At 39.0% G+C, this 22,964-nt stretch overlaps 1 protein-coding gene across 1 annotated transcript in view; it reads right to left on the bottom strand.

Annotated features, from left to right (window-relative positions):
- Positions 1-8,292: 8,292 nt before the first annotated feature.
- Positions 8,293-22,964, bottom strand: part of RGS7 (regulator of G protein signaling 7) — a 233,371-nt gene continuing 218,699 nt past the window's right edge. The window contains exons 14-18 of the mRNA XM_075497396.1: positions 22,821-22,946; positions 13,906-14,092; positions 10,482-10,571; positions 9,170-9,223; positions 8,293-8,367 (exon numbers count right to left, since the gene is read on the bottom strand). Coding sequence (XP_075353511.1) covers positions 8,293-8,367; positions 9,170-9,223; positions 10,482-10,571; positions 13,906-14,092; positions 22,821-22,946 — 532 coding nt within the window. The remainder of the gene's footprint in view (positions 8,368-9,169; positions 9,224-10,481; positions 10,572-13,905; positions 14,093-22,820; positions 22,947-22,964) is intronic.

Raw genomic sequence — 22,964 nt, forward strand, 5'->3', positions numbered from 1 at the left:
TCTGATCCAACAGAGGCAGAGCTGGCACAGCAAGCTTACATCACTCCTCAAAATACCACAGGCATACCCTGACAATGTAACACAAATAGATCATAAAACATTAAATAGAAAGTGGCTCTGTCTAACTCTCCAGTTAGATATTTAATACTTACATTTCCTGTATTGTTCATTTTAAGTGCACAACTCAGAAAACTATCAAACTGATTTCAAGGAGACTACAGTAAGAAATACTGTAACTATGAAGAGATGCTACATTTTCTGCAGTAAATGGTAAATAAATTTATTCTGCCATATCAATGAGTTGTTAAGTCATCTGCTGTATTATAACTCAGTGGAATTACACAACTTAGTATCTGTTGTTATTATCAATTAAATTTATGCTTACAGGGATCTGCAAGTTGGTTTCTAGCATTTGCTCAAACGCAATATATCAGAGTGGGTCTTCACAAAAGGAAGAATAACTATTTTATTCTTTGTGCTCTGAAATACAAGTTGAGCAAATTAGGATGAATATTTCCCCTACAATATAATTTTGAAGGGTACTCATGATCTGCAATATTGGGTTAGACTGCCCATCCATCAGGTTCACCATATCACCTGACAGTATTCATACTCGCTTCTTTGAAAGACGGAAAGTGTCCTTCCTGGCATGCTCTCTCCCCCGCGTCTAGCTTTAACTCTGTCACTTCTACCTACATTAAATTCACAGTTTCTTGACACTTGTTAAGCCTTAAATTATGTTTTTCTCTAGTGTAACAGGTAAGCTCTTATAGTAAGACATCTTTTCTTTTTAAATAGTCAAAAAAGTCTCAACAGCTATGTGGCGCTGGAATACCATTTAAAACAGCAAGTCCAAAATTAAGTGTTTTGTTAGGCGATTAATGATTGTCAGCCTTGGACATAACCTACGAAAATATTGAGCATACACTTATTTTTGCCTTTGATGAAGTTATTTGTGCTTGATTTTACAGGTCTACAGGCCTGGCTACTTTCTGTAGATATGTATGAGTTCCCTTTAGTACTGAACTGCGTAAACCAGTTAATTAAAACAATTAAACCAGGAGCTCTCTATTAGTTATTAAAACAATTTGCTCAATACCACACTGGAAAGCTGTGCAAACTCTTGTTGTGGGATAGGATCTGTGAAATAATTTTTTATTCTTATCTGCAACAATCGATTATTTAGGAGTTGTAAATTCCCTGGAATTTACGTAGATGGACCATAACCAAATCCTAGCATCTCAGGAATGAATTGTGATATCACATAAACTAGGAAGTTTTGACCTAAAAGCAGGCCAAAATCAAGTTGCTAGTTAGTTGATCTGACTTGTATAATCTCATTCTATACATTATTTGAATTTTCCCCTATAGACACAGTGAGCTGTCATGACAATTTTTTTCTGTATTCTACATCACTTGCTCCCTGGATATTGCTGGTCTTTGGATTCTTCTTCTCCTAAGCCCTGCCGTGATCGGGATTTCTCTGGCTGGTCCTCTCCTCCACCTCCCCTCCCTGCCTCAGACAATATTACACTTCTTAAAGATATGAAGTCTCCATCTGAACAACAATAATGCATGCTCTTTTCCAGGTATGATTAGTTCTAATTTATCTTATAGTTGGAAAAGTGACAACTTAGAAGATACACCCTCCTTAAGAGATCTTCTCCCATGTGTATTCTGAATCATACTTAGTTCTCTGATTGGGAAAATAAGCTTTTAATACACAGAATCCATAGCAGCCCCAAATACAGAATTATCCCACCTTCTTATTCCGATCTGCAGGGATTTGTTATTTTGCAGTTTACAGAATACTTCTTTCAAACTCTGTTCCAGAGTATACTTTTACTTTAGCTCTGTACAGTAGGGTTTCATAATTATCACTTCTAGCAGATTTCCAGAGTTACGCAGTTTACAGACTGATGTAAGGACCATCCCTTGTGGGTCATAATTTAAGAGCTGAGCCCAGCTATTTCAGATGCAATGTTTATACCATTTCCATAAGCCAAATTTTGATTTGGGAAACTACATCTAACAGGCCAGTTTTGAGAGGTGTAGCATACAAGTCATCACACATAGGAAAATGTTTCCTGTGCTAATGAGAGTAAAGAACAATTGGAAAAAAAGTCAGAAGAAGTAGTAGATGTTTGTCCGAAGAATGAGGAGGAGACCCTTAATATTTTCAATATATTCTTGTCATCAACATTTAGAAGTATATGGCCGAATTCTAAACAGGATTAGGATTTTTGGCTGTATTGGTGCACTTTGGACATATGAATTGAAACTATTTAATAATTTTACTAGTAATACAGAAGCCAAAATGAAACCCCCGCACGTACCCTGACAAGGGAGTCGGAGTCTGAAGAGGCAGCCCAGCAGCTGGAATGAGCAAGGACATCCGAGAATACGGAATCGATTGGCCTCAGTGTTCATGTCCCTACCTTAGTGTATTAACTGTTTAACATAGAGTTGTCCTTCCAACTGTACTTTTAGAGAATTTAGAGGGAAAATTAGGAAACCATGTGCAGGTTTATGAGCTGCTAAAGACAAACGTGCTGACTGACCTATTTATACAGCATGACACTAGCACCTCAAATAATCCAGCAAACAAGTCAGCAACAACCTCAGTACATATGTGGCTTGTAAGAAATCAATATGAGATTTATATAGGGGCTGGAGCTGAAATATATGGTAGAGGAAGATCGAGTCTTTTCCTTGTAGAAGACTAATTCTCTTCCTTTCTGCTAAGCAACCTCAGTGGCTCCTTTTTCATGATTCTTTATTGCCAGCGCAGATGCTACTCCCCAGGACTGATACTGATAGAAGTAGAAATGAGAATTCCACACATCTGACCAGGTGTAGGGGAGAAACAGCGTGAACCCCGCTGTGAGCAAAATGAGATGCAGAGTGAGAATCGACCCTCCTTGCTCCCACCGTTCCCCATCTGCTCATGTGCGACACACCTGCAGCACCGGCAGCTCGGCCGGCATCAGCAAGGAAAGCTCCCAAGTGAGATCTCAGTGCACCATACACAGAGCCAGTATATAAACAGCCCTTGACAGAAGCACATCTGGAGAGGCACAGGAGCAGAAACAGTAAGTCCCTTTCCACCATTAGGCAGCCCTTGCTCCTCTAGCACAGGGGAATTGCTTTAGCACTGCTCAGGGGGTCAGGATCCTGCTTCGATTGCCACAGCAGTACGGGATGCTGCTCTCAGCCACCCGTGCAGGTGTATTTCTCTTTCAGACGTGTGAGGAAGGGGAGGAGGTTAGCATTTACTGCATTTGGGGCACGAGTTGTCAGCACAGCTGCATCGCTAAGTGGTTGCATGTGCAGGAAAATCCTTCTGCCTATCGCAGGGATTTGCAGTCCTCTGTTCATTTCTCATTAGGGCCGTACCGTTTCCTGAAGCGGTCCATAGACGGGATGCAGCGGCCGAGCGACCGTGTTCCTATTTTGGCTCATTTCAGATTGGATGACAGTCCCGATTTCTTTCTCCTTTCACACTAATCTTTACATTTACTGATGAGCTGCTCTTACTTGTGATTAACCTACAAACTCTTGCCAGATGGGGTAGTTTGAACTTGAATAACTATCTGAAGTGTGGGGTAACACATAAGATTTTCCAAGGCACCAATGCACTAGGCAGATATTTTTGGTATGTTTGTCCTAGGCGTGACCCCTCACGTTTCTATACCTCTCTGCTGTTCTATTCCTGCAAACAGCTTAAAACTCAGGTAAATAAATGTTTGTCAGCTGGGCAATAGCAGACACTGGCCTAATACCTGAACGGTACGCGCTGGCTCCTCACTTAGATGAACCTGGCTGTGCAAGTGCTAGTCCTCAGCCCTTCTTCCAGCACAGAGCGCAGCAGCTTAGCTCCGGTCACTGCAGAACAGGACAAGGAGGCCAGTCCTCACTGGCGTGTCCTACAGATGCTCTTTTTGATTTTCCTCATTAGCCTGGGCATCATGCCTAAAAAACCCCTAAAACTAGATTTTTGGACTAATTATTAGTCCAAACTAAAAATTTCAATTATGTCATCAGTTCTTTTTAGTTAAACATCAATAAGCCCGTCTCCTTCCTGAAACAGAAAAAGCCTTCATTTCTACAAATACTTATTATTTTTATTATTGTTTTGTATTTGTCAAATAAGAAGCTTTGTGATTTTTTTTTCTGACTAGTTATTTTTTGGTTTAAATTTTAGGAATAACCTGTAAGTAAATTCAAAAGTCTAATTAGGATTTCTTCCCTGACTGTACATTGAACGTGAGATCCTACAGCTGATACTGCATTGAAGCTCATTCACAATGCTGTGATCGAGAAAAGTATAGCTCTTGGCAGGATTTCAGGGTTAAATGGACTTTTGGTCTGGCACAGCAGGGCCTTGTGTATGTAAGTTGTACCTGTTCATATAGAAACATTTCTTGATTAACAGATGAAATTGATATATTATCTGCCTTGTTTCTCAATAAAGGGACAGATTTTAACATGACAAGAGATTACACTGGTTTAAGCATCTAGAAAGTCTATCCCCCACTGATAAGAACCGAGGAAGCTATTTTTATGAGTTTTAATTTCCATCTCTAGACCATCATTTGCTGTGTCATGTTACGTGACATTGGACTGAGCCTCTGTGAAAGTGTGCTGTGTTCAGTGGCCTTCACATTTCACATGTCATGCATAAAATGGTCTAATGTCACTGGTTTGGAGGGGGAAAATATCAAAGGACATTGATCAGCAAGTTCTTCCAGCTAAGTGGGAGAAAACAGCTGGAAAAGGTATGGGTAATGTAAGATATAATGATTTTAAACTCAGAATTATGAAATGGGGTCTTGTTTATGAGGTTATGAGTAAAGATAATTATCGTCTGATGGCTCTCTAGTTTAATACGTGAACTGAGTTTGGTCTGTTTTGTGCTGGCTGTATTTCCATAAAACATCACAAACTTGTAACAAGAACATTTTTTTGCCTTCTCTATAACCGGGCAGCAACGGATGAAACTCGAATGCTGACGGTGGTGTCTGAAGCCATGACACCAACGTGTGATGATGGAGTGTCTCCCGGCAGGCAGCTCTGAGGAGGGAGACTGCACCTTCTTGCCCCACTAACTTGGTTCCTGGTGGCACAAGAAAATTTGCATGGGGTGGAAATGAAATTAGCCCGCTCCCTTGTAAATGAGGTCCCTTTGTTTCAGGCTTCCAGACTGGTGATCGCAGCTAAGCACCAGGCTAGCACTCACAAAGGTGTCCTGCTCAGACTACCAGTCTGCTACCATCACCAATTCTGCATGCACATGAGAAATTAAAGGCAAAAATTTTCCTTAAAGGACTTCTTTGTTCCCATCAACATTATCAGTGCATATTCACCTGTTCTTTTTCTCTGTAATGTAGATGTTAATACTTGAGGTAGAGGAAGTTTCCTGATTTTTTAATTTTTTTTTAAATATGGGAGGTTTTTTCCCATGTAAATTCCTCAAAAGAATTTAGGATTTTAAATGCCACAGAAACAGCTGATTTCCCTCTGTCTACTACTGTAGCAAGCAATGAGATTCTCCTGCTCCCTGACTTACACCTTTAGCTTCCCTGCTCACTTCCTTGGGGAGCTGCAGGTGACTAGACCTTAATTATTCCCAAAGAGAAACCTGAGGGGCTGAGCTGGCCTGGGGGGAGCACAGGGCACACTGTCACCGCTCCCCGTGCCTCTGAGCCAGAGCTGTGACACCTGTGGTTGCCGGTGTTACTCCAAGGCAATGGACTTATCCAATGGCACCACTGCAGTAGTGCTGAAGTGTACGTGCTCTATAGATTCACACAATACTCAGGAGTGTGAATAAGTGAGGCAAACCAAGAATAGCTGTGCTTACTACTCAGAGGCAACCTATAAATTGTTTGGTAATAAATATCACATATAGCAAATGACAGTTTGCTATTACTTTATCTATATTGTACGTGAATGCAGACCTGTTTCTAACACTATTCATATTGTCTGTTGTGGACTGACAAAGGCATTAGCAATTTTGCACTATAAAATCTACAGAGCAAGCTAAGTGGCCAATGTTTTTAAGCTGAGCATTTAGGGCTTTCATAAAGTGCACCAGCTTATTAAAGCTTTTCTGGAAAGAAAACTCTCCAATGTCAAAGAAATGCAGAGCTGAGCCTAGGGGTTTTTTGTGTGTATAGCTCCACTTTTATTTTTTCCCCATCAGACTAGAATAATGACTCATTTTATTAGGTTATTTTCACTTAAATCAAAGAATAATACAGAGGGATTGCCCTTACAAAGTTTCTAAACTTTCTAGTTTAACAAATGTTTTCTGTAGCAAGTATAACCCACTTTCAATCATCACTGATCAGGAGCCTCTTATAGTCTCTGCCTTAAGAAATCAGGTTATGAATTACAAGGTCATCTTCTCAGGTTCAGTCCCTAGACACAATCAAGGTTACTGGATTTTTTTAAACATTTCAAATGGAAAAAACTGAAGTCTAATTTAGTTCAATACAAATCCACTTTGATATAAGTGAGAAAAAAAAAAGTGAAAATTAGTCTAAATTTTCTAAACCATCAGAGGAGAAGCGAAACTGTAATTTTCATCTTACTAAGTCATTCAGAGATGACAGCATTTATCCAGATTGTAGAAGACCTGTTTCACACCTATTTTCTGTATTAATCAGAAGAACAGATCTATACCACAGTCCCTCACCTCACAGTTGAACAAGTTAATCGGTACACGGTAGGATATTCCAACCTGCTGGTTGGAACCACTGTACCAAGGTAGATAATTACATATTATAAACTCATCATAACCAAGAACAAGAACAGAAGAAGAAGGATGCCTGGTGGGAAGGGGTCCTGGGGCAGTGGGTGATGTGCATTCAGTCATCTTGGAGAAAAGGTTTGCATTTGAGCATCCTGACATTCTGGATTAATTTGCAAGTCTCAGAGCTGCCCATCTAATACAGAATATAGATCTAGCAGTGACATGTTTTACTTTCATACCTGACCCGACTTGACAGACTCCACCCGGATTCACAGGTAGTACTTTGAGGAAAAGCAAAACCACAGTTTTTATTTTATAGCTTGCTCCATGAAAAAAGAACCGCTCTCTTCTACTGAAGAAGTGCTAACGCTTCACATCCAGAAATCCTTGTTCCCATTTCTAGCTCACAGCTGGTTTATTGGGCCTGCCTGGCATCTCTGGCATCCTGCTATTCTGGTACTTCTGCCCTGAGATTAGCACGATGAAAATCGGGCGCGCCTGCAGGTCACAATGCTCCAGTGTTTGTGCACAGAACTGCTGGTTTATCAGTAACGCTGCTCTGAGAGGGATTATCGGAGAGTCATCTTAGTGCCTCCCAGTCTGTCTTCACTTTTTCCTTTTTTGTGCTGTATTCTCCTCACATCTGTCTGCAGCTTGCTATTTCTCTCCTTACAGCTACCTGTTTACATACTGTTTACCATAACCAATTCCTGATCTGTGGGCTGTTTAAACTCCCATGAATAAATGTAGTTATTGCAGCTTGCTGGGCACTGTGACTGGGAAAAAGCTTGGCTCTCAGAGGTCCCAGATGTACTACCTACTCTCTACACCCTCTTTTATTAACATAGGATCTTTTATTAATATGGAAATTCCTACGGAATTATCATGTAATTATCATGTATAATGTTATCATGTACAATGTTGTTTTATAGATCAACCTGTTTAGACAACACACAAATCACACTGCAACATGCTATGGCAACACCACCATGCAAAATATAGGGGTTTTTGTTTCAAACATTGGGATAGTTTCCTTTGTGGCTGTTTATTTACTTTTTAGTGTCCTTTACTGACTTTGTCCCATTGAATCCAAATTTCTTCCTGATTATAGTGGATTCAAAGCATATTACAGGAAGCCTTTACCTATAAGAAAGTAGTTAAAGAATTACAGTTTTGTTTTAACATGTGAGATATTCCCACAGCCTCACAAAACTTTGTTCTTTCACTGCGTTTGTTTCTTTTTTTGATTACTAGAAAGTTTGTATATATATTTTAAAAACTTGAGGAAATACTCTTGAGCCTCATTATATAGGAGGCAGTTTCTGTGAACTGCTTCTCCTTCCCTAGAAACTAAAAAACAAAAACCATGATCTTTGCTGAAAGCTCTCATATTTTTCATTTCAACGCACACAGCTCCACTAACCAGGTCACAGAAAAAGCCACAGACGCACACACACACACAGCAGCGTCACCTGCACAATTCAACAGACAATGCAGACAAACTTGAGTATAATCCAAGATCTTTCTACCTCTTTTCATAACAGGTTAGTGCTCGCCCTCAGTGTTGGTGTACAGTTTTTATGGCATGGGAAAATAGGGATGTTTCTGCCCTACAAAAATAAATGCGTTGAATGCTTTAGTTTGAACTTTCACAATGTTAAAAAAAAATCCAAAGAAACTGGATAAGTAAAAAGAATCCCACATATCAGGAAATCAGTGGATCTTTTGGCAGGTGGCAAGAGAATGCCCACAGCAAATTTACCAGCCTTCATTTTTTTACCTTCGTGAAATAGCTTTCGAAAATTATATATTAAAAAAAAAAATCAGTTCTTGTAGTCCATTATCAAAATGAAATCCCAATCAAACCCTTACGCATCATCAGCATGAATTCTTTGGTCTTGAAGAAGCTGTGCTAGACATTAAGGAAGATGGGGAAATTATTATTGTTTATTTTTCCCTGTGCCCAATTAAAAAAAATGGGACAAATTCTTTTTTAGTAAAATAAAAAGGAGACAGGAAGGAAATCCAATGTATTCAAACTGTGTTAGACTTAGTATTTTGGGAGGCACCAGAAAAAGGAACAACATCAAGCAGGTTTTCACAGATTCTTTACTACAATTAAAAAAAAAAAAAAAAAGGATAATTTCATGCTTCCTAATGCAAAAAGCATGGCTCCCAAAGGTCCATTCCTCCATGTGTGGCTATTGAGGTCTGTGGGAAGGGGACTAGGGAGGAGGGGTTGTAATGAAAGCACATTATAAAGTTGTCATTCCTAGGAAAAGTCACAAACTGTGATGAATACACTTTTAACTGTCAGGTTAGAGAAGCAACAAGGGAAAGGAGGGATCAGTGAGGGGGAGGGGAGAAGGATGTCCCATCAGGTTTACTAGTCTTCCGAGGCAACAAACTTACCACATTGCGTGTGAATTTCTCAAAAGATGTTCGACGATCCAGAGTGTTTTCCAACTTAAATTTAAAATAAAAAAAGAAACAAAAAGAAAAAGGAGGGGAAAAAGAAAAGCAAGAAAAAATGGAGTAGAAAAGAAGGATCGATGAAACAATGGACTGCAAAACAAAGTTTGTATAAATCAGGAAGCAAACACAGGTATGAAGCTGTAATGGGACTCTGCAAAACAGGGGATGGGCAAAACAGATATAGTATTTGACAAAAATAATTTTTCATGGGGATCAAACTGGTTTGATTTAAAAGAACAACTGAAAATAAAAAGAAATAATGAAGTGCACATCTTGTGTTAATGAACTGACATTCACAAACTTAAGGACTTCACACGGACAGTTGTAGCTTTCTGGTATTTTCAACATCTCTCTCTATATTGGATCTTCAGAAATCAATGTTTGAACAAAAAACAAAATCACACAGTACTTTCATATAATTTTAGGTTGTCATTATAAACAATAGAATGCTACGGTGTTAATAACTGCCTTGTTCCGGTAATGATCAGGGCCCCGATTTTGCAAGGCACAGGGCTCCCAGCTGATTCTAGGAGATTATTATTTAGAGCCCACTAACAAAATTATTTATCACTATAGAAATCTGCATCGCACAAGCTGCTCCACATACTCTGGGCTGTGCCTATTCAGAACTCATTCCATAATCTGGACTTTTCTAAGCAAATATTACATACCAAGACATGAGCCTCTGTTTGCCGAAGTGTGACATGATCAGTCTTTCAAGTCAGATTCCTAGCCTACTCAAAACTATTCATGTAATAATAGGGAAAGAAACAGAATTAGGAAGCCCCTATATTTATAGTTGAAATTAGAAGTTATTCATATGAATAAGATTGTTTCTAAACGCATTCTGTAGCTTTTATAGGTGGAATAAAGAGAACAACAATTATTACATAAGCAAACTTGCAAACATGAAAGACTATTCTTCTGGGATTTTATTTTATTTTTTTTAATGTATTTGTAAAGCACTTTGCAGTTTAAGGTGCTTCATAACAGCGAAAACAGTACAATATGGGATGTAAAAATAAAAATAACTTTTGCTAGATTAACTTATTGAAACATGCCCGCATGCAGGATATATACACATATATGTATATTGGACTCCTGTGTGTATGTGACCCTCCAAACACGCCAAGCTGGTCACCTACCAGATATCCAGTTGCACTGGCACAGGGGAGAGAAGACTGAGTATTGTTGCAAACATAACCACCGCTTTGCACAGTGGCAAGACAAAGGCAAGATGGACCAATACCTTTTTCTTGGCCTGTAGCAGCTCCTGGTAGGCACTGGATCGTATAAAACGAGGATAAGAATCACTTTTCATCAGTTTGTAAATGTGCTCCTGAAAGGGAAAGAAGGAGCTGTTACTCCCATAAAAGAAGACAAGCATAAAATGGGAGGCAGTCACATATGTTTTAGTTGTGGAATGTATACCAGCTAGCACTATTTTGAATAGGAAGTCTTATGGGATAGCAGGTTTCAGTTCTGAAGCTAAGGCTGAATTGCTCTCTATTCTTAAAGCAGAAATGCCACCTATTTGTTATGTGTAAAGAATATAACACTCTGTTCTTTAATCGATAGTCCCTATTTCCTCTACGGAATTATTTTTCTAAGAATTTACAGCTGAGTCCTAGCTTAAGGCCCAGTTTCAAACCTCTCTCGCATTAGTCAGTTTAGCTAAGTGGATAAATCAGGAGCTGTGGATCCTTCCTCATCAGATTTTCTGAATTAGTTTCTGGAGATGCTTTTCTGACTTCATAGGCTGAGAAAAGGTACTAGGTTTCTAATTCAACACCACAAATAAGTGCTTAAGTTAGGGAGATATCCCCTGGCTACTCTTGAAAATATCCCTTGACAGATGTTGCATCTGCTATCCAGCTGACAATACAGAAAGGAAAATACATACGCAAATTAAAAAACAGTTCCAGGCTAATCTAATTTCCAAGATATTTATTCTTCAGAGGCATATCAAAATTTGGAAACCTTTATCCAGAAAACAAATGACACAGGCAGTTTATAGAGCTTTTCTTGTTGGAGCATTCTCATTTCTGTAAAATATGAAAAACTAAAAATCTATGATGTAGGACACTTTATAATTCTAGTTCTAGTTACAATGTTAGGAAAGAGATTTGTAGAAAAAGCAATCGGCATAGGAAATACTCTCAAAAAATATTTTTTAAAAAATCCACTGAATTGTGTTAGCTATTTTTGTTTTATTTTTTACTCAAACCCTGTCTTTTACTATAGGAAACTTGTAGCACAGCAATCAGGAAAGAGCAAATAAACTGTAAAGTAAATACTATTTCTCAGCTTAGTACTGCATAAAGTTAGTGAATAGAAAAAAACCCAACAAACCACCTTGCTTGAAAATTATGGCAAGGCAAAATTAAAGCTGATTTTTAATTTTTGTTGTATTAGAAACTCCAGAAATTATTCTAAGTGCCTTTCATTCTATTTCTTGCACTAAGCAGAGAAATTCTGTTGTATATTCAGAACTTAGGCTGGTTCATTTGGGGTGTTTTTATTCCACTCAGTTTCTATGAAAGCAGCCAATGCAGCCAACAGAGAGCAGAAAGGACTCTGCTCCTGTTGTACATATCAGTGGTGATGGGCATTAAAATGTTATTTCTGTGCAAAAACCAACCCTCTAAAAGCAAGAATAAATTAGGGTGTATTAGTATTGTTAATATACACATTAGTCAGGAATTGAGGCTGGATGTTTTTTAGCACGATTTGGTCTATTTTTACTTATGTATCACTCTCATTTGACATGGGGTTCTGTGGTGGCATCTTTCAAGTACAGAAATGCTTTTCAAAACATTTTTAACCACAATTCAATGACCTACCAACTGCCAGAATGACTTGTAAGTGGTCTCTTTCCCAACTGGCAGGCCATAAAGAGCCTGTTGCAGAGGCAGAGTACTACTCCTGACAAAACCCTGCCACTTCAGGTGGGGCAGTCTGTAAAGGTCCTAAAGCTTCAAGTCAGAATACGGCAGGTACAGTCTGCCCCCTTTTCCCAGAGAAATAGAAGCTTCCAGGTTCACATTGTATGCTGAACTGGATCAAATAACCAGAGGTCTGACAGGAGGAAAAGTGCTTCTTGCATAAAGACTGAATACTCCACGTCTTTCATAAATGAAGGGGGGAAAAAAAAGAGAAGAGAGATCTGGAAGTAAAATGGCATTGAAATTTTACACCTATTAACAAAAAATTGGATAGTGGCAAGGAATTTAATTGTCCTTTACTGACTCAACTGCAAATATGTATTTTTTTAAGCTTTTAATCTTGCTAGATTGTTTATTTGTATAACTTATGTCTTTGCTATACGCTCAATTCCTAAACCTGCAGGGGGTCAGCAGATGCAAGCAAAAACTGTTTGTTTGGCTTAATGCAGAGTACTTCAAAACAGTGGGTATGATATAGTGTCTAATGAAAACTTTATTGTTGCATCATAGGTTGCTATTCTCATAACAGCAAAATGAAAAAGTGGTAGAATTATTACCCCTCCTATTTATGGCAGAGGCACTTTCCCAAAAAGTAGAAAGCCCTGATCCAATTCCCTTCTCTTCTTTGTGGGACTTGCAGCAGCATCTCCTGACTTCCAAGATGATGACCTAATAATCAAGCTGTAGGAAATTCTGCAGGGATATGATCTCAATCTCTCCTTTTGACACCATTTCACTTTGCATTAATAATTAAATTTTCATCACTGGGCTGCTGATGAAAAAGGGAGGATGGTACCGGTTCTACTACTTTTACTGTGAATCCAATTATTTTCTATTGCTTTTCTCAGAAGTCTGCAAAGATGAAATATTAAGTTATAAGTCACATGAAGTGTCGCATTTAATACAGAAGTACTTGTTTTTTCTTCTGAGGAAAACCGAGATTTGTATTTTTACCATTTTGGTTTTTTAACTTTTACTTCCAATCTCAAAAATATAAGTATTTTCACAGATCTAGCTCTGGTCAAAAGTACCTTTTGATGATGGTATTCAAATTGTGACTAAATCAGACCCCCAAAAGCCAAATAAGACATTTACAGACTGTTCTCTACTGCTGTAATACTGATTATTGAAGAGCAGATCTTTAGGATTTTTGCCCAATGTTCCGTAGATAGTAGTTTAATAAGGTATGGAATATACAACATCCGTGAAATATGATACTTCTGCACAAGCTGTTACAAAATGGTATTTCTCACATGGGTCATATTCTTTTCATCATGGGAACCTATGACTCTTATAAATGATAACAACACTTTTGGACATGGATTGAGAGAACAGACATTGAGCCTGTATCAAGGGAAGTCTTTCAGAGACAGGTCTTGAGAACTAGAAATCAATGTATGTGGGGGGGGGGAAGCTTTTCTCTTAATGCAACTGAATAAGAAAATTAAGAAAACAGGAAGATTAAAATATCAGTTTCACTGCATTATATGCTTTGCTCTATTTGAAGCCTACTTGAAGACTCCATACTGGTCACAGAAGTTTCATGAAGAGCTTTAGTAATTCATAGGCCTCATGAAAGAATGAATGTCACCCATTTGCATTGCCAAAATGGCATTTTAGGAAACAAAGCATTACCATTTAATTCCCAAATATATCTTACTTTTTGTATGTAGAAATCACTAGCCAATATTCTATTTCAAATGTCCCTAAACAGGATTGCAAACTGACCTGAGCATCTTCAAATGTGTATCTTCCAGGGTCCTTTACATTCTGCGTGGTTTTGTCATAACTTTTTGAATCTAGATTGATAGCGCTGGGTGCACCTGGAGCAAGAAATTCTTGCCAGATTTCTTGGACGCGAGCAGGAACTTCACGGATAGGCCTCTTCTTCAGGTCTTCTACTGCTAACCAGAACCTATGGCACAATATAGCATCTTGACTTCCAATTCAGTATAATCATTAATGAAGTGCTCACACTCTTCTTTGCTCTTAAAAAAAATGAAGTAACTGAAGTTTTCATCTAAAACATGTTAAAATAAGAAAAATCTGTGATTTTTTGTTGGGATCAGCATTCTGGTATACTGTCTCAGGCAATCAATCCACCTTAAGAAGCAATTATTACAAGCCTCTTCACAAGATGGGTGGGAAGTCCTTCATTGTTTATGTATGGTAACTTGCTTACAGGAAGGTTTCCATTTAACTGGAATTAAACTGAGATTTCATTTCACCTGAACCACAAGGGCTTATATTGCTTATAAATCTGTTGCTTTTTGACATTCCTTCAAAAGCTAATAAGGACTTATGTTCTTGCTATCTACGTGAATCTCTCTGAGTCCTGCTAAACTATAAACTGTGTAACTGTTATTTTGCTACTGTTACTCCACAAATCATGTATAAACTGGAAAAGCATTTGTTTTGCTCCCTATAATTTAATTTCTTTCTTCAGCATTGCATTTCTATGCATATTTTTACTAAAATGCTGAATGGAAGTACCCATTCTCTCTAGTTTTGGGCCCCTCACTACAAGAGAGACATTGAGGTGCTGGAGCGTGTCCAGAGAAGGGCAACGAAGCTGGTGAAGGGTCTGGAGGAGAAGTCTGATGAGGAGCGGCTGAGGGAACTGGGGTTGTTTAGCCTGGAGAAAAGGAGGCTGAGGGGAGACCTTATTGCTCTCTACAACTGCCTGAAAGGAGGTTGCAGCAAGGTGGGGGTCGGTCTCTTTTCCCAAGTAACAAATGATAGGACGAGGGGAAATGGCCTCAAGTTGCGCCACGGGAGGTTTAGACTGGATATTAGGAAATTTTACTTCACTGAAAGGGTTATCAAGCATTGGAACAGGCTGCCCAGGGAAGTGGTTGAGTCGCCATCCCTGGAGGTATTTAAAAGACGTTTGGATGAGGTGCTTAGGGACATGGTTTAGTGGTGGTCTTGGTAGTGTTAGGTTTATGGTTGGACTCAATGATCTTAAAGGTCTTTTCCAACCTATACGATTCTGTGATTCTGTGATTCTTTTCTGCTGCTGAGCAAACCAACATTGGACAGCCACATACATGCAGGCCAGTTCATTGTACCCTTCTCACTCAGTCTGGAGCAGGATCACTAAAAGGGTCTTGAGCACTTTGTGGTCACAGCTAGCTCGCTACAAGCTTTGATAATCACTTTTCATTTGCTATTATGATTGTTTTATCATTTCTTCTATGGGTGTTCAGACGCTCTCACTGCACAAAATAATTCTAAATTCAACTGGGATCCCATGCTTAGACATGGTGCAGACCACTTAGTTCCTCTCCCCCCACTCCCTTAAGAGAGTTCAACTAAAGTTTGACTTTGTTAAATATGCAATATGTACTATCGTAACTTTTCATTATTGTTTTGACACAGCTGATCCTATGAAACAGATAAGCTGAACCTTGAACTGAGTTACCTGTGAAATAAGTCGGAATTTACAAGGCTGACAAGAGTTTGGGTGCACCTTTAAAATGTGGTTCTACGCTGCTTACACCTTGAGATCAAACTGAGCTCTCTTAGCTTAAACAAGGATGGGATAGGAGAGAGGAACAGCGGAACTGTACTCAGACCTCCCAAGAAAGCAAAATGATACCACCCTCAATCCAAATTCTAATATAGTTATTGCAACAACTCTTAAGAGAGGATAGTAAAGCATAGCAAAGAAAACCTTACAGTATTCCTCCCATAAGACATTCTTCACTTGAGATGATTTACCTTCCAGGAAGCAATTAGTCCTTCATAGTCCTGTTTTGAAACTCCTTTGTAGCACAGATGGAAGGAGCCTGTGCTCATCGCTCACAAGCCATTATGGTCAGCCTCACTCTACTGAGATGACTATTTTAGGTATTTCTACACCCTTCAATTTCCATAGTATCTAAGCACAATCTTTCTGTCTATTGATCCCTTAAGATTGTCCAAAAGACAGAGAAGTAATATTGTCCGAGTTTTGCAAATATATTAATAATGTAATAATGTACAGTGGTTTCTCCAAGGTCACAAAGGGAGTTTGTGCCAACAGAAGAACTTCAGTTTCAACAATTCTGGGTAGCATCACTTGTCTCTACGAACTACAACGTGAATTGAACATAGGTCTGCACAGAGCCTGGGGACATATCCTGAGAATCTGATGGCAATGCAGTAAGAATAGAGGCTTCATAACTCAAGTTTAAAAACTGCACAGCTCACAAACTCTAATTCAGTTCACTCTGTCAAATTTGGGCAACCTACTTTGGTTTCCTTAAGCTGCTTTCGATATTTGCATTTAAAAGTGTATATCCTGCAGGCTTCACATACATCTTCTGGGACTGACTGATTACTCATGTGTATTGAAGTCAGGTAAGGAGTAGAAAAATGAAAGGGAAGGATGTTCTTTGTAAACATACGTTTTCTATCACCCTGCAGACATCCTGAGGATCCAGCTCAAAGCTGTCACATTCTTATTTGTTCCATTATATCACTGCCAATACTTCTGGAAGTCACCACAAGCATGCCTTAGGATGCTGTTTTCTTTTGCAAGTAAACTGTTTCCGTATAGTAGGTTATACTCAATTATGGGGAAATAGATGGGGGATAAATTTAACTTCTTTGAGGAAACATTCAGCTTCCAGCATAGAATAGGCAGGTTGTACAGACACATTTTTGCAGGCTGAACACCAGTTCTTTGATAGATTAATTTTATTTTACCCTTCTAACATTAGCATTCAAAAACCCTATTGAAAATGTGAGGTTCTAAATATAGAAACCTCTGTAAAAGTGGGAAGAAAATGCTGATTTCTGCAGTATGTTATGTCTAGGGTACTTATTTCACAGCCAACACACATTTTAACATTTTAATCTACTTACTGATCTTTCAAGAAAAAATGCCTGCCCTCCTCCCACAGAGAGTTAAAGTCAAATATGCAAAGTTAGGAAATGCCAAAAATAAGGCTGCCACCTCTTGCATTTTCAAAAATAACTTTTCCGAATATCCCATGGCAACCAATAGCACAGATGAAGTTGAAATGGAGTCTGCAAGACCTCAGCACAGGGCCTCAAATCAAAAGAGCTCCCTGTCCCCTTTTACAGCTCTCTGCCTCATGAGCTGTGACCAGAGCAAGGGAAGACTCCTGGAGCAAACAACACGCAGTGTGCAACAGTAAATATGTGCAAGGGCAGGAGAGGGGAGAGGGGGAACCCAACTGCATTTTCTGGACAATGGTATACACAGACTTACTGCTATGTCATGGAAGGAACTAGAGCTCAGTCTCTCTCCCTTGGATGAAACTCTGTATCTCCTGTTGGTGGAGGTTTGCTTTGGCCATGGAGACCCTCTCTAGAAGATGCTCAGTACTGTTTGAACAGAGACCTGAGTAGCTGGGTGTAAACCTTGCTTTTGTCTTCTGTCCCAGCATTTGGGCTGCCACATGCTGGGTCACATGCCAGATGTATAGCTGAGTGAGAGTGTATAGCATATGATAGTCATACATCCAGCCACATGACATGGCAAGACACATGTTGCAAGACATCTGGGGATTATGTCCTCCAGCTGGATTACTTTCAAAGTAAGGGTGGCCTTGCCAGATAAATAGCACAGCTGCAACACGGCTTCTGTCCCATTAACTGACCTAAATGTCAGATGCAGCCATCAGCAGATCCCAGATCAAGTTAATCAGTTAAATTTAGCACACAGGAACAAGGAGTGAGAGAAAGGCTGCAGTAATTCTCCACAAAATGTGTGAGGTTTAGGCAGAGTGTGGAGACAGTGAAGTGAGAGTGATGTGGGCTTTGCACCCAGTGCATCAGACACAACAGGTCAGAGGACAGACCTTTCAGCATTTTCAGCAAAAGCAAACAAAAACCTTTATAAACTCCATGGAGAAAATCAGCTAACTTTTTTCTAGGGGCAGGAAAGACTACTCTCTGATTCCTAGAGACCACCTTCTTGCCAAGTACAACTTCAAGCTTCAAGACATAGTAGTGCTGAAGGTCTTCAAGAAAATGACAGAGAAAACCATTAAACCTTGCAACTAGTTCCTTCTCATCTAATCTGCAGAAATGGCAACATTGCTGGGACTTGGAGTTTAAGCGTGGGTCTGAATCAGAAGTAAAGCACAGGCAATTTCAGCCTTGAGGATTAAATTTTGGTCAAGTTATTAGCACCCAAAACAGAGTCTCATAATCAACAGTGTGAAGGATAAACATTACCAGTGCCCATATTATGTGGGAAAGTGTCATTACCAACGCTTCTGTTCAGACTTGCAGAACAGACATCATGGACAGTTAATCAATCTTCATACTTTGTAACACGCAGAACTCTCTCCTCCACTATCAGTGAAGACAGAAATGTCTTGCATTTGATGTCATCAAGAGTGGTCATCAGTAATAAAGAGCAAAAAAGTGAAAGTGAAACAGGCTGGATTAAAAAGACAACTTAACCTCTTGCACCTTTCTCCCTCTTCTCCAGTAAAAGCACTGTTATGGTGTTATTAAAAGAATAACCACAACCACTGAAGTAAGTTAAACATAAAATTAAGCACTATGTCTGAAACAGTTTGTAGGCAAAACTGCAAATTTTTAGTAGTGTATACGTGGGTTTTTATTTATTTTTTCCACAGGACATAATTGAAGCCTCTATCTCTAGTACAGAACATTTCTACAACAACTTAAATGGATTACTCCAAAATAAACACCTCACAAAATCTCAGCTTGCAGGGGGATGGGCAGAGAAAATTTATCGAGAGAAAAATCTAAATCTAGCTAACTCCTCAATCCCTCTCTTCTTTTTCTGGACAACCAGAACTCAAAGCCCCTTTTCCTTATTTACTCACACATTATGGAAGTTAATAAATGAGGATTAAAGGAAGGGGCAAGGTGTCCAGCAGCTTTTTCTTCTGTGCATCACGGAAGATGTCCTGTCACCACTCTCCCTTCACTAACCTAGGAGGTTTTTGCAGTCTTAGCACTGCCTTGGAGATCACACCTACTGCAATACTGCATAATGACTTGGACAGGCTTTCAGATTGGCAGGCCTGAAACCATTTAGATCTTTACAGGCTGCAATTCCTACAAAACAACCTCTTGGGAGCAAACGTACAGTCAGCATATGAATATTAACTTTCTAAAGAATTCTGCAGCAGCAAGACAGAGGAAGGATATGGAGAGGGATGGGGATTTTCTACAGGGATGAAAGAAATTAGGTCTCCAGGTGCCACATTGCAGTAAGATTCATTTCACTACCTCACTGTCTTTGAAAAGTCCTTTTTCAGTGCTTGGACAGCCTTGTGACCAAGCTCAGTAGTATTGGATCATGCTCAAACTTAAGTCTTGTGAATTTGAAACAATGGTCACCATTTTTGTAATAGGCAGTGGGAATTTTATAAATCTATTATCCAAATCATATGTTACTTTAGCTATTTGTTCTGCGTAGTGAGCAGCATGCAAAGTGATTCCTCCAAAAAATCTGCATGGTAACAAGAGATTACAAGTCATAGCCTGCGTTAGGTGAATGTAGAAACCAGCCTGGGTGTTAACAAACTGCAATCACACTGTAATGAAGCTACTGCACTGACAGAACTGCTTATACAGTTTTATTCCTTTGCTATGCTTTACACCACCCCTTTAGAGAGTAAAATACTATTAATCCCAATTTACAGGCAAAGAAAAGAAGCACAGCGATACAGAGTAAGAAGGTGAAACCCGGTTGCATTCCTAATCATTGCACAGTTCTTAGTTCTAACTCATGGCTCAAGTTACTTTATCCCTCTTCTCTTTCTTAAAACAGGATCTATATCCACTAAGAATGAGATTCTCAGCCAGCTTAAACACTCTCAGTCCAAGTTAATGAAACAGTACCACTGGGACTTTTAGCTACATAAAATAATAACACTTGAATAGAAATGGTGTATCTAGTAGACTTATCATTTCACCTTTTTGGCATTGCTTTCACCAAAGCGAGGTACAAGACTTCTAATCAATTAATACTGAATCTCTCAGTAGTGTCTGCAGTCCCCTGCTGTATCCCATGTACTCCGCCTGGTTGCATGAATCCAGGGTCCCAGCTGTCTATCCCACTGTAGGTTTGATGGTGCTTGTTGTAAATTTTATCATGATTAGATCTGTAAAAGGACAAGAGCCAGCTACTGACTTGACTTCACTTTGTTGCAATGAGAAGATGTGGATGGAAATAAATCTTTTCCTCAAGGTGGCTATTAAATCCCAAAAAACCACCCCAAACAACCAAATTGCCAGTGGGGTTAACAGGTGAGCAAGGAAATTAGTGGTATTTTAAATTTAAGGTTTATTCAGCAATAATGCTTGAAACCATCAAACTTTCCATTTCTGTTACTGAGATCTATAACATTTTGAATCTCATACACAACAAGCTTTACCCATTCATGCTTTCTCACCTGACTTTACTGTGTGAGCCTAATGGTGGATTGATTTCCCCACAGTGTGAGAATTCATAAACATAATTCTGAGCTTGTGAGGCAGTTTTCCTTCAGTTAATCATCACAGAAAGCACCTTTTCAGTGCAAGTTTTATCCCCTGCCTGATCCTTCCCAGGGACCGCCTTTAAGCTCATATTCACCGTTGCTCAGATATTCTATTTTATAATGCCAATGTAAGAATCTGAAGAGAGAGATAGAAGAGTAGATGGCATGTCAAGGAATCAGCTGTGAACAAATTTCTCTAGGGAATTTTTCTGGATCAGTCACTTGCAGTTTGCCTGTGGTTAGTGTTGTAAATAGGATTAGAAGAAAGAGCTAGGGATTATGCGGTAACAGTCTAGTTGGCAGAGAGACAAATTAATCACAGAAAAGCATAGAAACTGCAGCACACACTGGGCTGGATAGGTTCATGTTTGAACAGCTGCTTTGCATAACAAATTACCAGGATGCTCTTTAAATAAAGAAATTACCTTTCCTTTTCTTGGATTTATTCTGATTTTTAAAATTTCATTTTACCACCTGGATATTTTAATAAAAAAAAAATCTGTATCTGTCACTAATGAAGTTATCAACATACACATACAGATCAGGCCATATTTCCATGGGGTAAAGGCAAACAAAACAGTTGGAAAATATCATAAGGTCTAGAGTATCTAATATACATTTGTGATGCAAAATTCAATGTTTGAATATGAACATGGTCAGCAACTTAGAGAAGTCCATCTCCAATTATTCTGCTGACAAATTAACAACAAGGAGGTCTGTGCAATTACTTACCATTTATGAATTAACACAACAAAATGCTAAATGCCTCTTGTAAGATGCTACATAAATGTAATTCTAGTATGAATGGCTATGCTGCACCACTTCGGAGTGAGAACTGGCATAGAAAAAAAGTAGTTTAGGATTTCTCTGAGTTTTAGAATGTGTGCAGATAGGATTTTATACTCCTTATGCTATTGGTGAATGGGAAATGATACAGATGACACCTGACAATAAGGTGGAATAAAGAGAAAAATATGTTGTACATGCTTTTGTACTATGCACGGTTTGACTTATCTATAGAAAGGCTGTTATCAATCCTTCTGAAATAATTCTTACCAAAATATGACTTCCTTAGAACAGTGACAACAAAACATGCTATTAGCCAATGGATGGACTATCATTTTTAAAAATCATTTTGTTCTCCTTTACTTAAAAGTAATTTTGTATATATACTTTTTGTTAAAATTTTATTTAAGCTTCATACGCTAGCAGCATCTTTCCATTTTACAATTAGTGAGGAATTTCACAGAATCACAGAATCGTATAGGTTGGAAAAGACCTTTAAGATCATTGAGTCCAACCGTAAACCTAACACTACCAAGACCACCACTACACCATGTCCCTAAGCACCTCATCCAAACGTCTTTTAAATACCTCCAGGGATGGCGACTCAACCACTTCCCTGGGCAGCCTGGTCCAATGCTTGATAACCCTTTCAGTGAAGAAAGATTTCCTAATATCCAGTCTAAACCTCCCCTGGCTCAACTTGAGACCATTTCCTCTTGTCCTACCACGTGTTACCTGGGAGAAGAGACCGACCCCCACCTCTCTACAACCTCCTTTCAGGTAGTTGTAGAGAGCAATAAGGTCTCCCCTCAGCCTCCTTTTCTCCAGGCTAAACAACCCCAGTTCCCTCAGCCGCTCCTCATAAGAGGGCTAGCTGTCACACTACTTCTGTTGTGCCAGATCCACGAGGACTAGAGTCTTGGTGAAGATTTTCAAAAGACCAATGACCCCAGAAACCTGACCAACATTGAAAGTCTGTGAATTTTACTTTTAAATCCCTTATTTATTTTTTAAAAAATTCTCCTTTTTAATTTTACTGTTCTTATAATATTGGACTTAATAAAGCCTTTTGAATTGGGCAATGTTTTAAACCTGTTTAATAAAATGAGCTGAGAGAAAAGCTCTTACATGGGTAGTTTGACCAAAAGTTGGACATGAATGGGAAAATATGCTTCATGTGAGTCTCTGCTAACTATATCAATCTTTCCCTCAGCCTGAATATGGGAGCAGGCAGCAATCTGCATGAATGGATTCTGAAAGGTAAGACACAGGAAAATTTTTGAACAGGTCAAAAAATGAAAAGAAAGATATCAGACAAAAAAAACCCCTCCCAATGTATCTTACAAGCTATTAAAAAATAAAGTCCCTCTCATTTACCTTAAATTTTCTGAACTGAATTCTGACTCCAGGAATTTGAGAAACTGCTCCCTTCCCACAGGGTCTTTCAAAGCTTCATCCATGCCAAATCCCCATCGTTTCACCCTCTGCTGTCCTGGCTCTTTGCTACAGAAGAAAAACCAA

This window comes from Mycteria americana, chromosome 3, assembly GCF_035582795.1.
Source record: "Mycteria americana isolate JAX WOST 10 ecotype Jacksonville Zoo and Gardens chromosome 3, USCA_MyAme_1.0, whole genome shotgun sequence".
Classification (NCBI taxonomy): Eukaryota; Metazoa; Chordata; class Aves; order Ciconiiformes; family Ciconiidae; genus Mycteria; species Mycteria americana.